The sequence below is a fragment of the Myotis myotis genome, unplaced genomic scaffold (assembly GCF_014108235.1).
Source record: "Myotis myotis isolate mMyoMyo1 unplaced genomic scaffold, mMyoMyo1.p scaffold_m19_p_5, whole genome shotgun sequence".
Taxonomy (NCBI): Eukaryota; Metazoa; Chordata; class Mammalia; order Chiroptera; family Vespertilionidae; genus Myotis; species Myotis myotis.
Window position 1 is genome coordinate 99,429,192 of NW_023416357.1, and position 17,784 is coordinate 99,446,975.

At 54.5% G+C, this 17,784-nt stretch overlaps 1 protein-coding gene and 1 pseudogene across 3 annotated transcripts in view; one reads left to right on the forward strand and one right to left on the reverse strand.

Moving 5' to 3' along the window:
* Positions 1-1,659: 1,659 nt before the first annotated feature.
* Positions 1,660-13,086, reverse strand: LOC118656562 (annotated as a pseudogene).
* Positions 12,936-17,784, forward strand: part of PPL (periplakin) — a 47,476-nt gene continuing 42,627 nt past the window's right edge. Inside the window, exon 1 of one of the 3 annotated variants that reach the window (XM_036309386.1) lies at positions 12,936-13,146. In XM_036309386.1, coding sequence (XP_036165279.1) covers positions 13,085-13,146 — 62 coding nt within the window. In that variant the 5' untranslated portion in view covers positions 12,936-13,084. The remainder of the gene's footprint in view (positions 13,147-17,784) is intronic. The other 2 variants (XM_036309385.1, XM_036309387.1) reach the window with 2 other exon arrangements.

Genomic DNA, 17,784 nt, shown 5'->3' on the forward strand with positions numbered 1-17,784 from the left:
TGTAGCTTGTACAACTCAATGCAGAGGTCCTCGTCATTAGGTGGCTTAGCTTGAGCAAGAGGCAGAGTCTGGGGGAGCCTGACCAAGGGAGCTGCACAGCCAGGCCCCACCCACTTTGACCCCCAACCCACCTCCAAGTCAAGTCACTTCCACAAATGCTGCTTCGCTGCTCTGGACTCCACCTGGAGCTGCATGTGCGGTCAGCGTCCAAAGGTGAGCAAAAGTCTCTCTAAGCCCCTAGGACAGTGGTTCTCAACCTTCTGGCCCTTGAAAAACAGTTCCTCATATTGTGACTCAGCCATAAAATTATTTTCGTTGCTACTTCATAACTGTAATGTTGCTACTGTTATGAATCGTAATGTAAATATCTGATATGCAGGATGGTCTTAGGCGACCCCTGTGAAAGGGTCGTTCGACCGCCAAAGGGGTCGCGACCCACAGGTTGAGAACCGCTGCCCTAGGCTCTCCCAATGAGGAGGGAGGGGGGCAGGAAGAAGAGTAAGGTGGTGCAGGGGAGTCCCGTGTGCTTGGGAAGGGGCTGGGTTGCAGAGTGGTGCGTGGTGGGTGCTGGAGTCAGGTGACCTGGGTGTGCATTCTGGCCCTGCCACGTCCAGTGTCTCTGCAGTGAAGGTGGCCATAGTGGCTTCTCCTTTAAAATTTGGGGAACATGGAAATTGTTCAGCCTTTAAAAGGAAGGACATCTGACAGATGCTACAACACAGATGAAGCGTGAAGACATGCTATGTGAAAGAAGCCAGGCACAAAAGGGCAATTATCATATGGCAATTTTGTCATTTACATGAGGCCCCTAGAGCTGTCGAATTCATAGAGACAGAAAGTAGAATGGTGGTTGCCAGGAGCAGGAAGAAGGGGGAGTGGGGAGTTAATATTTAACGGGTGTGGAGTTTCAGTTTTGCAAGATAAGAAAGTTGTGGAGATGGATGATGGTGATGGTTGCACAACAATGTGAAATACTAAATGCACTGAACTGTGCACTTGAAATGGTAAGTTTTATGTTATGTGTACTTTTCCACGATAATATAAAAAAAAAATAGGGGTAAATAGTTCCAGCTTGGAAGGGGGGACCATCTCCCATGGGACTTTGTTGAGGGGCTGGCATTTGAGATGGTGCAGTGTAGGAAAGTGATAACTCTGTTTTATTGAAACATAATTCTCACACCATACAATCCATTCATTTATGGGCTACAAGTCCATGGTTTCTATATAATCACAGGATGCTGCAATCATTCCCTGGCAATGGCCTCCTGCATCCTGAATTCGCATCACTTCGATCTCTGCCTCAGTCAGTGCTCAGTGATTGCACAGCCTTGTTCGCTTCTCCATGTGTCTGTGTATCTCAGATCTCGCTCTGCCCCCGCCCCCTCGTCATGCCAACAGCTGGTTTTTATTTTTAAGAAAATGTTATTAATTTAAAAAGAGTTCTAAGAAATTCAAGAAGATTCCCAGCAGCGATTATTCCTGAGAACTATGAGATTTGAAACATAATTATAAAAACCAAAAGGATTCATTTCTACTTTTTCCTTTAAAAAAAAAAAATCCAGATGATCTGTCACATCAAGAAAGCTCAGCACGTTACCTGGGCACAGCCTAGGAATCGCTGCCCCTGCTCATGGGCACGGAGCTGCACCCCAAGGACAGTCAGGCGTCTCTAACTGGCTTCTTTGGGTTTTCCTCCAGGTCTGTCTTGATTGGTCCAGACTCAGACAATTTCCACTCCAATTCATCTATTGTCAGGTTCATGTTGCCAAACACTAGAGGTCCCATAAACTGAGCCTTGATAGCACCTTCAACGTGACAAATACCGTGGACAGATTCCTGTCAGGATAATTGGTTTTGCAGGTTGTTGAAATGGCCTTGATAAACTTGACATCAGGGAACTTCCTGGCAAGTCTACTGAAGAGCCGGTGTCTCAGGGAAGAGAGGGGAGTCCCTTGCTTGTAAAGGTGCAGGATCACCCACAAGCCCTCTCCAGCTTTGGCAACTTCCTGAACATAATCCTTTCCTGGGGTCTCCAAAACTTCTCCACATTTATTCCTCAGTTGGGTGGCTCTCCCCTCAGCCAGTCTCTGCTGCCTCTACATGTCAATAGCTTGTCCATCTTCCTCGTTCAGTTCGTCATCATTATCCTCCAATTATTCCAGAGTCATATCTTCATACGTTTTCACAACTGATGGCTGAAGTACTCGCTGCTTCTCCTCTTCTGCCTCCTTTTCCAGTTCGTTCAAACCTTCCTTCGAGGGTAAGATGCCCTTTTCTCATGAGATGTCATTCCTCTCGGTGTCTGCATTGGGTCCTACATCTTGTCTCAGATATCTCAAGCCAGGCCGGGTCCCTCCGTTCTCTTCTGCTCTGTCTTTCTCTTATAAGGACACTTGTCATTAGATGCAGGGCCCATCCTAGATCCAGGACGATCTCATCTTGAGATCCTTAACTTAAGGATCCTTAAAGACCCTTTTTCCAAATAAGGGTACATTCCCAGCTTGCAGGGGGTTAGGACTTGCACTTACCTTTTGGGGGCCACCATCAGCCCACTGCAGGGCCCAGCTTGCCACTGAACCCTGGGTTGATTAGCCTCCTAACCTCTCACCGCCCCCCCTATTTATGCCCCCCTCTCCCCCAGCTCTTCCTCATGCCCTGATCCTGTGCCCTGGGGTTACTTCAAAAGCAAAGTCTTTGTACCCAAGCTCATTAGGGGGAACTGGGCCAGGGCAGCTGTAGACTCTGAGTCCCCATGGTTGGAAGGGGGATGTGTCACTGTTGCCTTTTAGCAGATTAGATGTGACAACAACCCGACATCCTGGGTCAAGCCCTCTGGAAGCTGCTTGGAGTGGGAACAGAGATGGGAACCAGCAGAGGAGGGGCAGGGCTGTGATGTAATAGTCAAAGGTCTGGGAGAGTGAAGGAGGTTGGACACGGTGCTGGAGCTGGGTTCTAACAGGAAGAGGTCAGCTCACATCATGACGCTGCCCATCCAGCTGGAGTCAGACCAAGGGTTAGGCAGGTGGAGGGGTGGCTGTTATGCCCAGAATTCAAGATCCCCAAGAAACCACGCCAGGGAGCCAGTCCGATGCAAAAGCAGAAGGTCCTTTATTGAGTTAGCTAACCCGACCCGGGCCTCCAGTCGACGCAGCGACCGGAAACCGAGTGCCATCCATGAGAAAATCAGGGCTTTAATAGTGAGGGGAGGGGAGCTGACTGTGGGCCCTGCCGATTGGCCAGGCGCAAGTCGGGTCTTGTTACACAGGATGTGGTCATCTCTATGGCGCGCACATCCCTTGCTTGTCATTGGTTAGTTCAAAGAAATCCCGGGCGTGGCCAGCAGGGGCCTGGGCTTCCGGGAAGAAGGCACTCTTCTGAGCACATGGCCTCTGCCCCAACATGGAGGATCCAGGGTAAGATGGAGGGCATAGCCCTCGCCCTTTCAGTGGCCACAGGCACCCAAAGCTATATTCAGCTCCATCAATAGAGCAGACCCCAAGGGACACCCCCAGTCAGTCCCTGAGGCCCCAGCTGTCCAACCAGCCCCCCAGGCTGACTCTACCTGGGGCAGAGGCCAGGGTCCTAGGATGTCCACTTCTTCATGCCTGGACCCAGGCCAACTCTCTGGATCCTCCCAGTGAAATAGCAACCAGTCACATGTGGCCATTTAAATTAATTAAATGAATATGAATGCATCATATATTTATATAAATAATAGCAAATACAACATAAACAGTAACATTAAAAATTTAGTTGCACCAGCCACACTTCAAGGGCTCAGTAGCCACAGGCAGCTAATGCCTCCCAGGTATGGGTGGAATATTCCGGTCACGGCAGGAAGTCCCAGGGGACAGGGCTGCTCAGGAGTCGCCCAGACCAGCAGGGGATGGGTGCTTCCTGGGGAACAGGATGGACTGGGCCGGGCGGGGGTGGAAGAGGGACCCCGGGCCAGGAAGAGGGGGTGTTTGTTCAGAGCTGGCTTGTGTTGACTCATCAGTCCTGGAGGTCTGGGCCCGGGCGAGGGATTAAGCCTTGAGCCGGTGACCTGCGAGTGGCCTGGGAAGGCAGCGCATGGAGGCTTGGCTCCCTGGGTCCTGGGCAGGAATGTTTCATCTCAGCAGATAGAGTGGACAAAGGGCCAGGCAGACCCAGACCGAGGCAGGCAGACGGGAGGGCAAAGTCATCGAGATATGGAGGCAGCTCTATTTTAATCACAGTTGGCAACAATACAACACCCAGTGGTGGCGACTTCCTTTTTTCACTTATATACCCAGGCTTCCTTCCTTGAGACGCCTATATACCTGTCACATTCCTGACCCCTGTCTACCCTTCCAGACTATGACAGGTGCATTATGTATCAGCCACTCCCCCATTGATGGACACGTAGGTTATGTCATTTCTGAAAAATGTGGTTGTCTGCTTGCATTTTTCTCCCTTTCCCTTCCCAGACTGGGCTGTATCTTGTTAGCGGCTGTATCCCCAGGGCTGGGCATACAGTAGGTGTTCCATAAATGGATAAGTAAATGTATAGAAGGCACTGTGAGGACAAGAGGTGGAGATCCTGCCCTAATTCCCATGGAAATGTCAGTGATGTGCAGGAGGGAGGATGGTGAGGGAAGTGGGGGTCCCTCCTTCCTAACCAGGGCTCCAAACGCCCTCAGCCTGTAGTCTGGGGGCTTTCCTCACAGGGTCCCGGGGACCCTGCTCCATGACTTTGTCTGCCTGGGGTGCTCTGTAACTGGGGACCTGGCGACAGGTGTCATCTTCCACCCACAAGTGGCCTCAAACTTATACTGTCTCCCCATCCCTCCCCCAGGCCTCGTCCCCTGCGTCCAGCTCTCCGAGGGCAGGAACCTGTGTCTGCTGTTCTTGACCTGTATCCTGAGTGCCTAGCACAGGACTTGTCACATAACAGGTGCTCAATAAATTTTTAATGAATGAACCCTTTCTCTTCTACCTTAGTTCTGACTCAGGATCTACTAACCCTTGGTTTGTTCTCCTCTGGGGACCTTCCCTGTAACCGCCCCTGTACACCGACCCTCTCGTTCATTTATTTAGCAATGACATTGAGTACCTACTCTGTGCCAAGCACCCTGCTGAATGGCGGTGAAGGTGGGGACAGGGTGCTGGCTCAGACTGTAGGGTTTAAATTCCGAGTCTCCTCGTGGCCACCTTGGGCAGGCAGGGAATGTCTTGGAGCGTCAGTTTCCATGTCTGAAAAATGGGAGAGGAAGAGGGCCAGTTCATCATCTCCGTGGTGGTGATGGCTTCACTGCTGGGTGTTTACGTCAAAACTCATCAGTTGGCACACTTTAAATACTGCACTTTGTTGTATGTCCTTCATACCTCAATACAGCTGGAAAACAATACCAACCCCCAAGACCAGCACTTAGCACAGGGCCTGGCACATAGTAAATGTTCAACAAAAGTGGTTGAAGTCACTGAATCCTTTTAAGATCCCACGGAGCAGGCTCCACTGCCCCCATCTTACAGATGGAGAAACCGAGGTTCAGGGAGGTAAAGACATTTCCCCAGGGGGACACAGCTAGGAAATAGAGGAGCTGGGGCTTGACCTCTAAGCTCCTTGTTTCTTCTTCATGTGACAGAAGGAGAAACTGAATTTTAGAGCAGTTAAGCCACCTGCCTAAGGTCACACAGTTGGATGCATGGCAGAGCCAGGATTCAAACCCAGGTTGGCTTAAAGGTAAAACCCGATTTTATTCTGTTTTGCCCCTTGGCACCTGGTCTGTCCATCACTCAGGCCCCCAGCCTCACAGAGGAATGGAATCCTAACCTCCTGACCTGGGATCCCCAGGGGCTGTCACGTCCAGGACACTGGCCCCAGAAATGCAGCCCTACCGGTCTGGCAGACGTGAGCCCTGGCAGGGCCCTGTGAGGCAAGCGGGTGGGAGGAAGTAGGCTTGGGAGGAAGTAGGCTTAGGCGTTGAGGGGAGGACGGGAGTTTTGGGGTTGGGCAGCCTGTCCTGCGGGGATCCCAGGCCTGGCAGAGCCAGTCTGGCCCCACCCAGCTCCATCCACTCTCTGCCCTGACTGCGTGACCTCTTTGCTGGGCGGCACTCCCAGCCTGGTCCGAGAGGCCCAGGGATGGGCTGGAAACGAGGTGTCCGGAGATGTGGGACAGATTGTGCCGGAAAGCGGCCCAGGGTGCACACTGAGGCCTAGACCTGCGAGATGGCCGGGTAGGGTAGTATGGCTGGGTCTGAGTGGGTGCTGCCCTGTGGGTGAGGCCGGGCTGGAGAGGCCCCCTGCTGAGATGAGAGCTAATCGGGGGGCTGGGTCCTGCGGGAAGGGCCAGGGTGGCCCGGAGCATCCGAGGCTCAAAGCAGTTGCTATTTAACCACCGGTGGGGAGCTGTTTCAATATTCTGATAACAGACGCAGCTGACAGGTGCACGTCTGCACCCAGGGAGGGCTGGCAGGAGGTCATTGAGCAGCGGCTCCCTGTGGGGGCAGCAGGGTGTGGCTGCCTGGCTGGGCCCCACGCCGAGGGGGGCCATTCTTGGGGAATGACTCAGGGGCAGGCAGAGGGTGACTCATCGTGGACCCTCTCCTGCCCCGGTTGCCAGGGCCCAGCCTCCCTCTGGCCCAGCCTGGGCTGTGGGGAGCTCAATAGGCCCTCAGGACCGAGTGTGACTCAGCCCATCTTGCTGACGGGCCAGCATGATTTTCCATCCCTTGCATTGTTCTGCTGGAAAAGTAAATATGTGTTACAAAACAGGAGTGAAGCTAGGCCAGCCCCCTTCTGTCCCTTTGGTAGGTGGGGGAAGAGAGAGGAAGAGAGGGGCCTCAGTGCCAGGCGCACTGGCTCTTCCCCATTTTAGAGATAGGGACACCACGGCTCAGAGAGGTTCAGCCACCTACCCGAGGCCACACAGTTTGATGAGTGGAAGCCAGGATTCAAACCCAGGTTGGCTTCAAGCTGTAGCCTGTGAGCTCTTCTCAGGGGGTGTGCACCAGGCCTGAGCTTGTGCTGCCTCTCTTCCTGTTCACAGCTGTGCCTCTCAGGGCGGCCCAGAAACCGCCTGCGTTAGTGTGGGGGTGGGCGTAGGTGCTTGTTAATATGCAGATCCCTGGGACCTACCTAAACCCACCATGATCTCAGAGGGGGCCCTAGAATCTGCATCTGTAAATGCTCCTCAGTTGGGGGGGGAATGGGGGGGGGGGCGGCCTGAACAGTTGGAGATGGGAGAATGACTACCCGCTGGAGGCTGGGCTGGGCCTCGCCCTGGGAGGAGAAGGCTCACAGGGTAAGGAACAGGCTGCTGGGTCCTACACACTCCCCTCTCTCTGGGGCTGGGGGAATGCTGCCCTTCTTGTTTCAAACTGGTTCATAGAAACACCCCAAGCCAGCAAGTGAACAAGCAGCTCTCCAGCTGCTGGGGAAACAGCGACAGCAAACAATGAGAGTGTTTCCTGACCTTTCAGGAAAGTGTGGCCTCCTGGGAGCCACAGCCTGGCCCAGCTACAGAGAGGGGACGGGGTTAAGGGGCCGAGGGTGGCCTGGTTACCAGGGAAACCAATGGCCCTGCAGGTGCCACCTCTGTGGGGTTAACCATCAAGCAAATGCCAGGAAAGCAAACACCCTCCCTGAACCCCCATCCCACATGGCAGAGGGATGAGTCACTTGGCATAAGAGGAGAACCAAACAAATCCCATCTGCCCAGAGGAGGATGCACAGGGCCAGAACGCAACTCCCACCCCATCCTCCTGCCCGAGACCAGTGGTGTGCACACGTGTATACACATGTGCATGCACATGTAGCCACACCAGCTCTCGGAGCCCAGCTTGTAGAGGATGAGGGAGGAGGGACCGTGAGGCACAACACAAATTCCTCCCTAAACCTGCTAACTCTCCTGAAGCTCCTGGGTGGGGACCCAGCTGAGTCAGCTGGGGCCTGGGAGGGTAGAGGGGGTGGGGGTCCAGGACTCCAGCAGGCTGACCTGGGAACCAGCCCATCGGGCACAGACCTCCTAGGACCTCAGTGCCTTTCCCTGGAACATAAGAGCTTCCTCCCAGCTGGCTGGTCTGCTTCACCACAGGGTATGGGGGTGGTCCTTGGGGACAATCACTCAGCTGAGGCATGTCAGGCACACACCCTATTGCTTGGCACAGAATCACCCTCAATCAATGAGAAATGGCATTAACATCGTCAAGGCCGTGGCTGTTACTCAGCAGCTGAGCTGCAAGCCTGCTCACCTGGAGGCTCCTAGCCTGGTTCCCTCGCCTAAGTGGACCTAGGGGGTGTGGGGAAGGAGATTTGGAAGTTGGGAGAAGCCCAGGGTTTGGAGACAGTTTAGAGTTCTTGCTTATACCCCTCAGTCCCATTAGCATTGAGCCTCCAGCTACAGATGTGCGCACGCCGCCCCCCTCCATTTGTTGAGCCCTCACTAACTGCCAGGGGGCAAGCGCTTAATACACGGGAGCTCACCCTCTGAGAGGGATGCTACAGTTGCGCCCATTTCCCAGATGAGGGAAACGGAGGCTCGAGAGGGAAAAGGATTTTCCCACGTTCACACAGCTGAAAGGGACTGAACGAGGACTCCAACCCAGGTCTCCCCAGGCTGCTCCCCTCCTCCCCATCTCCGGACCCTGGCGCAGCTCTTTTTTCCAGACTCATCACGGTGGGCTTTGTACTTGTTTGTATCTTTATGGCTGTTACACTCTCAGCAACTGAACGGTAGACTGGCTACCTTCGTCAGCATGGTTCTCTTCCCCCCAAATTTCACATCTTCAGTGATCCTTATCCGCCAGAATCCCCCAGTCCTCTTCCAACGAGGAAGGAGGTTAGAACCATAGAGTGTGGTGGGGCAAGAAGTTGGGGGTCAGGGAAGGGGGTAGAAGGAAGGTTCTGGAAGGGAATGACAGACTTTGGTCATTCTTACACGAGTTTTTAATAGTAGCTGGAAAAAGACATTGAAAAAGCAATTCAAGGACATACAAAAAAAATTTTTTTTAAGTCCAAATGCTAGATTTCTCCCTTGTCCCTCCTGAGGGGACTCATGGCTAAGTTTCTCGTGGATCCTTCCAGAAGTTTTCTGTGCACGTACACATGAATGTTCATTCTCTCCCTCACCCTTGCACTCGGCACCTGACCCTATGTGTGTCTCAGCAGCACTCCGCATCCCTTCCCATTCTTCTCGGGGCGAGGCCTTTCCCGGTGTGGATTAACCCTGGGTTATTTAAACACCCCTTCCAGTGGCCATCTGATGACTTCCTTCCCCACAACAGTGCCGCCCAGAACACCCCTGAGTCTGGCTCAGCCCCCACATAAGGGCCCCCTGCAGGGAAAGGTAATGGGGCGGGGGAGGGGGGTGAGTAAGGAAAGGATTTCCAGGAGGAGTTGTGAAGTGGGCAAAAGCAGGGGGACTAACAAGATCCCTCATGAGCCCCTGTCTATGGCCCACTTGGGGTGTGGGGAGGGGGTCTTAGGTGACAGCTCTGTGCTGAGCTGAGGCTTCTGCAGGTCCCATGTGGGCCCCCACCTATATTCTTTTTTTTATATATATATAATGTGTTCATTCTTTTCCTTTAAAAAATATATATACATTTTATTTCAGAGAGGAAGGGTGAGATAGAAACATCAATGATCAGAGAGAATCATTGATGGGCTGCCTTCTGCACGCTCCATACCGTGGACTGAGCCCACAACCCAGGCATGTGCCCAGACCAGGAATCAAACCGTGACCTCCTGGTTCATAGGTTGACGTTCAACCACTGAGCCATGCCAGCAGGTCCCACTTATGTTCTGTAGCTTTGACTCCTCCCTGACACCTGCTCCACACCATCACACCATCAGCTTGCTGGAGGCAAGTTCCTTGGTGCCCTCCAGGCCCTGTCCTATCCTCAGACCCTGGAAGGAATTCACTGCAGGACCAAGGGAATTGCTCAAGCCCTTAGCTGCCCAGTGAGGAACTCCTTGACTAAGGAGGGTTGGGGGGGCGGGGTTTGAGAGAGGAGCCAGGCAGAGCCAAGTTCACAGGGGCAATGACAGGGTTAGATTTGGCAAGATCTGTTAAAGGCTCCCCAACTGAGAAGATTGGGACGGGGGAGGAGCTTCAGGCAAGATCCCTGGCTCCTGGCTTCTCACAGAAGGACTTGCCAAAAGTTCAGATTCCTGGGCCCCTCCCCACACTCCCCTGTCAGGAGCTCAAAGCCCTGGAATCTGCATTTTTACAAACTGCCCTGAGGATCCTGATGCACACCTTCAGAGCCATTGCATCTTGCAGGGCCTTTATCCCTTTTAGGTTCTCAGACCTTTCTGAAAAGTTAACTTAAGGGTCGTCAATTAAAAAAAAAAAAATTATTAGTATGTATCTTCTCCCCGCCCCCAAGAGAAAGGCCCTTTGCTGTTTTTTGGTTTTTCCCTTTTCTCATCAATGCAGCAGAACCAGGCAGCCAAGGCTGGAGAGTGTTAGTCTGTTGAATGAGTGAATTAATGAACCTATTGAGAGTGATAGACTCTCCCCCAGGAAAATGCACATATGGACACACATTTTAAAATCAAGTGTAGGGGGACTCAGAGACCCCCTTAAGCCCACCCAGAGATGCCCCCTTAAGAATAAGGTTTTTGCCCCTGGCTGGGTAATTCAGTTGGTTAGAGTGTCATCTCCAACACCAAGGTTTCAGGTTTAATCCCAAGTCAGGGCACATACAACAATCAATCAATGAATGCGTAAATAAGTGGAACAATAAAAATTGATGTTTCTCTCCTCCGTCCTCTCTCTCTCTATATAAAAGCCTAAGTGACTGAATGACCAAATGACCAGTTGCTATGACATGCACTGACCACCAGGGGGGCAGACAACCGACATAGGAGCTGCCCCCTGGTGGTGAGTGCACTCCCACACCAGGAGCGCCGCTCAGGGAGCTTATGAGCAGCACAGGCTCCTCCCCAGCCGCCTGCTGCTTCTCTCACTACTACATCCCTCCTGTTGGACTGCCGGTTTCGTGGGGATCGGGCTGAAACCAGCAATTTGACATCCCCCAAAGGGTCCTGGATTATGAGAGGGCACAGGCCAGCCTGAGGGACCCCACATGCATCAGGCCTCTAGTCAAGAAATAACATAAAATAAAAAGAATAAGATTTCATAGGGTCTCTGTAACACTGAAAGCTCAGTTCTTTGGTGGCAGAAACAAGAGAAGGCCCAAAGGACACTAAGTTTTCAAAAGCTGCTGGGTCTGGGCCAGGGTAAGCCCTTGGAATCCACTTTCCCACCAACCTCCTTATCTATATATATAAAAGCCTAAGCAACCAATCAACAGATCGCTATGATGTGCACTGACCACCAGGGGGAAGACGCTCAATGCAGGAGCTGCCCCCTGACGGTCAGTGTGCTCCCACAGCCAACCTCCCACAGCCCCTCCCCCCACCCAACTGGCTGGCCCAATGACCTCAATAAGGATGGCCAACTTCCTGTGGCCCCTCCTCCTGCTGGCCAACCTCCTGTGGCCCCAATCGCCCTGATCACTGTCCAGGCCGAGGGCCCCCCACTGGTGCACAAATCTGTGCACTGGGCTTCTAGTTTTATCAATAAAAACACGTGGGGAGCCTGGCTGGTGCCTCAGTGCTTGAGCGTTGACCTATGATCCAGGAGGTCATGGTTCAATTCTGGTCTGGGCATATGCCTGGGTTGCGAGCTTGATCCCCAGTGTGGGGCATACAGTAGGCAGTCCATCAATGATTCTCTCTCATCATGGATGTTTCTGTGTGTCTCTCTCCCTTCCTCTCTGAAATATATATATATATATATATATATATATATATATATATATATATGAACAGGTGAGGAAGGGACTGGTCTGAGGACTCTGGATACCCAGTGTGGGTTCCTGCCTTTCTCCCCTGCAGACCTCTTTGCTCCATCTAAGCCCTAATGGCCCTTTGGCCAAAATTTATTTTGCTGCCTTTTGGAATCTCCCCTGGAGACTGTGCGCTCCTCCTTCCCAGCTGGGGTCAGAGCCCCCCAGTGCCCTCCAGAGAGGCCCTGAACCCTCCCAGCTGTCCGGCTCCTTCGGGTTCATGGCTGAAATGGGTTTACTATCTGTCCAGCTGCAGCCTGCAGTGCACAGTGTAACCGGGCACTTGCTGGCAGCATTGTGCAATGTGGCTATTCTGAACCAGAATCCAGCAGCTTTTATGACCAGCTATGAAGTAGTCTGTCCTGCCAGGGCCTGGAGTTATCAAGTTTCAAAGGATTTTTTGTCCGCCGGAGATGGCACGGTGATAATGATGGCAGCGCTTCCTGCCCGCTGGGGCCAGGCACTGTGCTAAGTGCTTTGTGTGAATTATCTACAAGAATCTCTTCAAAACCCGTTGGGAGGGGGTGGTTATCACTGTTCGACAAATGAGGAAACTGAGGCTGGGAGCGCTAAGAAGCCTCCCCGAGGAGTCAGCTGACCATCTGTGGCTGCAGGATCTGAACGCCGGCGGCGCACTTCAGAGCCCCCTTTTCTCAATTTCCACCGACACTGCTACCACCTGCGTGTAATTCACTAGCTATCGAGGGCACAGGGCCCAGACTGGTCTTCACCACACCTGCCTGGAGGACCCACCTAGGTGTTAGCCAACGAGAGGCAGCCGAGAGCCAGGTGAAGGCCCTCAGCCAGGGGCACTCCAGGCCCGGGAGTGAGGGTGGGGCTGAGAATGTTTAGGAAAGCGGTCCGAGCGCCCCCGCCCGCCTGCTTAGCGTGGGGGGGGGGGGCGGTGTCCGGAAAAGACCCCGTGTCCCCACCCCCAGCCCAGGCCGGGAGCCCCACTCCCTCCTGCCCGGCCCAGAGCGCGCGCCCGACGCGTCGGGAAGTCCCGCCCGTCCGATGGCCCCTCCTTCGGGAAGGTAAGCACCACCTTCCCGGGAGCGGCCGGGAGAGCCCTGGGTCTGCGGGCGCCCCGCCCCTCGCGAGTAGTGACCCGGCGCCCCAGCAGCGCCTCACTCGGGCTCCCGCGCAGTCGCCGGTTCACCTGCGCCCGCTGCCGCCCCTCGGTGCGCGCAGGGTCCCCCCGCCGCCCAGTACCCAGGCCCGCGCCGCCGCCCGCTGCCCGCCCGCCCGCGCACCCCAGCGCCACCATGCATTCGCTCTTCAAGAAGAGAAACAAAGGCAAATACAGCCCCAAGGTGCAGACCCGGAGGTGAGGAGGCGCCCGCACACCGCCCCCACACGCCCTCGCGGAGCCGCGCGCTGCGGGGCGCGGGGCTGAGGCTGCAGGGAGCCCAGGAAGCACGGTCCTGGGAGGCCGGAGGGCGGGGACTGAGCCCGGAGTGCGCGACTCTCTGGAACGTGCGGCCCGCGGGCCACCCTAGAGCTGTGAATTCCGGCGGCGGTGAGGGATGGGCTGCGCGTCCTGGGGAAAACACTGGATCTGGCACCGGAGAGTTCCAGGAGCCCAGAGAACACTGACTTAGCGCCTGGAGGGCGGGAGCTGAGCTGGAGGTGTAGGCGACCTCCGTCTCCCAGGGTCGCCCTGGCGCCGGAAGCACCGCCCGGGTGGGGAGTGGTGTGTCCAGAGACGCTACACCCCAGGCCGGGTGGAGGGGACCTAGGAAACGCTGTCTAGGGGCGCACGGGGGCGGGTAAACTGTGCTAGGGTGTGGGAGGGGGCGTTCCCCTCCCTTGGACAGAGCGCAGGTGCTCCTGGCGTGGGGAAGCCTAGAGGTGGGGGTGCCACCCTGTGCTCGGTGTGTGTGGGGTCTATGGGGGGTGGGCACAGGCTGAAACACCTCCTGTTCCCGCTCCCCGGCGGCAGCCGAGCTGGGGTCTGCGCTGCGGCTGGGCGGTGTCCGGACCTCCTTCTGGCCGCACCCTCCCCCCCACAGCCCCGAAACTGGCGGCGTCTCTGAGCCCCGGGTTCCCAGGGCGGGTTGGGAAGGGAATGACATGTCTTGATGTGTTTGCGTTGAGACGGCAGCCCACGTCCGTTTTGATAAGCCTAATGTATTCACTTAATAACCGGTTTAAGGGAGCCTCGTGGAGATGCTGAGATTGAGGGAGGGGGGGCGGGACTTCGGTCTGTCTAGTCCCCGCTGAAGGGAAAATGGGGGTGGGGTTCCCATTTAGGAGAAATTACTAAATTTCTCCCACAAGGGGCTCCAGGCAGGTGGGGCACTCAGGATTGCACAGCCCACCTGCCTGGGTATCCTCCCCAAGGTGCACTCACCGTGAGCCCGGCACCCCTCCTTGACCCTGAGCTGCTCCTAACTCCCTCCCAGGCCCCAGATGAAGGCGAGAAAACGCTGGCCAGGGCCCCCACCCTGCCCCTGTGGTCCAGCCCAGGCAGACCTGTTTGACAAGTGCTGTGGGGCCTGGGTGCTGGCGCAGGGCGTGTGGGCACAGCCCTTTCAGAAACTGCACTGCCCAGTGATCCCACCCACCCCCACCTCTCCGTTGGTCTGTTTCAAGCTCAGACGCATTTCTTTCCCTCCCCTCGGAGGCTCCCCCCAACCCGGCCCCCTTGGTCTTTCACAATCCCAGAGATGGGGCAGGGCCCTGCACACTGTTCCTCTGTGCCTGGGTCCAGCTGGCTCTCCAACTCAGCTGGGGTCCTGTCCAGTCCCTGAGCTGTTCTCTCGAACATTGCACAATTGCATGCTCTGTGCCAGCCACAGAGGACTGTGCTGTTCTCCCTCCATTAAGACTCAGGCCCCTCCAGCCCTTCACACCAGGAGATGGGCCAGGCCTCGCCCGGCATCCAGTCCCCCGAGGCCTGGGCTTGGACCTAACAAACGGTTATAATAAATCCAGACAAACTGAGAGGGACATGACCTTTCCGGCAGACATAGGAAGAAAGCATTCCCATCCTTTATAGCTGTGGGGACTCTGAGGGCCTGGGGTGGCAAGGACACTGGGTGCTGCCCCTCTCCAGACTCCTAGCCCAAGGCAGCCACCCTCTGCCCATGGCTGACTGACCTGACTGATCTGAGATCTCAGCTTAGAGGTGTCTTTCTCCAGAAAGCCTTCTTGGTTCTCTCCCCAGGAGGGAGTGAAAGACTTCCTTTGAGCTCCCATGGCCTTGCAGCACAGTCGCAGCCCTGAGGAGGTGCCAGGTGCTTCTCCAAGTGGTCTCACCAGCCCAGTGCGCCCCTCTGCCCTTTCCTCTCCATGGGGTCAAGTTCATGGGCTGGATTATGGGGTGGGGGACAGCCTCTTGTCCCATTCTCTCAACAAGAATCTTTTGAGCATTAACCAGTGCTTAAGCCTGTACTTGTAGCTCTAAGATGTGGTCATAAGTCATGGGGCACAGGTCCCCAAGTTATTCTTTCACCCTGAGTTTTTGGGGGTCTTCTCCATTGCCAGTGAGATTCAGCATGGCATGGTGGGTAGGAGCTTTGGCCCTGGGCAGGATGCCTCGCTTCTGATTATGGCTTTGCCACTTCTCCTGTGGGCAAGTGAGAGGACCTCTCTGAGCCTCAAATGTCTCGTCTGCAAAGCAGGAATGGTGCTAATATCTCCTACATGGGGTTCCTGTGAGGAGCAAACGTGACAACAAAGAGAATGCCGCTAGCACAGTGGTCGGCAAACTCATTAGTCAACAGAGCCAAATATCAACAGAACAACGATTGAAATTTCTTTTGAGAGCCAAATTTTTTAAACTTAAACTATATAAGTAGGTACATTGTTATTAACTTAATTGGGGTACTCTTAAGGCTTAGGAAGAGCCACACTCAAGGGGCCAAAGAGCCGCATGTGGCTTGCGAGCCGCAGTTTGCCGACCACGGCTCTAGCACATCAGAGATGCCCAGACAGTGGGTAGCATCACTGCCCCAGCTGAGGGGACCCAGGAGCCGGGAGTTGTGACCTTCACACCCAGGCAGTCACAGCTTTGAGCTGCACAAGTGCGAACTAGCGAACAGAGTGCCTCCACGGAGAAAACTGCACCTCCCTGTTTGTCAGCCTTTCAGCAGCTGAAACTGGGGAGGGCTGGGACAGGGTGTGAACAGCTCTGCTGCTCCTGTCACCCTGGTTCCTAATGACAGGTGTGGGACCTGATGTTCACATCTGAGCTAATGACAGGGTCAGAGCTGACGGTGCAGGTCACCAAGGATTAGGAGGGTCAGGAGGGGATCTGCTCTCATCTTCCTGCTCTGTGGCTGAGTTCAGCCCTAAGCAGCCCTTACTTCCTGGCTGTACAATCTGGGGCGAGCTGCTTGGCCTCTCTATGCCGCTGTGTTCTCACCTACAGAATGGGTACAAGCAGAGTGCCTTCCTGGTGATACGGCTAGCACGAGGATCAAATGAAATAGTTTAGGAAAGAGTTAAGAATTATAGGAGGCCTCGATCCATGGCGGCTATAATGAGCATAATTATTGAACAAATGCACTTACTGTGTGCCTGAACTGGTCAGGATACGCAATGCACAGCTCCAGGGATGCCGTTCCTGGGGTGGGGCGTGGGGGGATGTGAAGGAAACATTCACAATCTCCCTGCACTTGATTGATGGAGCTATGCTAATTACAAGTATGGTTACAGGACTGGGTTTCAGTGGGAGGGGAAGGGGCAAGCAAGGGCTTTTGTCCCCAGCAGGACATGGAACTGAGCAGATGTTTTAGCCTCGTGGCTGTAGTGCTCACTAACTGGTCTGAAGTGAGCACTGTTAGAGACCTCAGAGATCATGGAGGGCTTTCTGGGGAAGGTGTCTAACCTTTTGTGGGGGAAGAGTGGAGGGGTGAAGATCCAGCTCCAGAGTTAGACTGAATTCTGCCTGTTTGATTTTGGCAAAGACATTTGACCTTGCTGAGCCTCCATTTTCCCATCTGTAAAATGGGACTAATCTTGCTCTTCCACCAAGACCTGGGTCCCAGCAAGCACCCTGCAGCCTGGCCTGGTCTCCTGACATCACAGGTTGCTGCGAGAATGGCTCAGTCCTAATGGTGGGAAGGGGGGCGGGGGGGGGGGCGGGGTGGCACCTGTGTGGGAGGCAGGGCCCAACGCTTTGTAGGCTGGTGAAAAGGACATGTAACCTCCCAGAAGCCGGCTGGGGTATCCTGAGCCTCTTGGTGGTTAAGAGCAGATAATTTGATGGCCGGCTGTGAGTTCAAGCCCCTCCTGAGCTATGTGAGCTTGGGCAGGACATTTAACATCTCTGAGTCTCAGTTTTCTCATCTGTGAAATGGGAGTGATGATAGCAGCCCTTTAAGCTGGTGAAGTCAAATGTGCGTGATAGGCCCAGCCCCAGGCCTGGCTCAGTGAATGCTCAGTAAACCATAGCAGCCAATGTTAGTAATCACACACGGCTGTTAAGAGTAAGGATCGGGCCTAACCGGTTTGGCTCAGTGGATAGAGCGTCGGCCTGCGGACTGAACGGTCCCGGGTTCGATTCCGGTCAAGGGCATGTACCTTGGTTACGGGCACGTCCCCAGTGGGAAGTGTGCAGGAGGCAACCGATCGCTGTTTCTCTCTCATCGATGTTTCTGACTCTCTATTTATCTCCCTTCCTCTCTGTAAAAAATCAATAAAATAAAAACTAAAAAAAAGAGGGTTGGCCTTTGTGCCCAAATGAAACCTGCTAGTTTAAAAAAAAAAAAAAAAAAGGAGTAAGGATTGGGCTAAGCCCACAGTTGACCAGGCGGCTGGTATCCTTCCAACTGTGGAGGCTGCAGCCTGGGTGGGGCATGGGGTCAGCTGACTCTCATCCCTCCACCCAAACATTCACATGGACCCTCACACCCCCCTTAAGCAGACACATGGAGAGACACACATGCACACACTTATTAGGAACAGCTGGAAAGCCTGAACGATTTGACAGGGAGGCTTTCCCTGTCAGTAAAGCCTG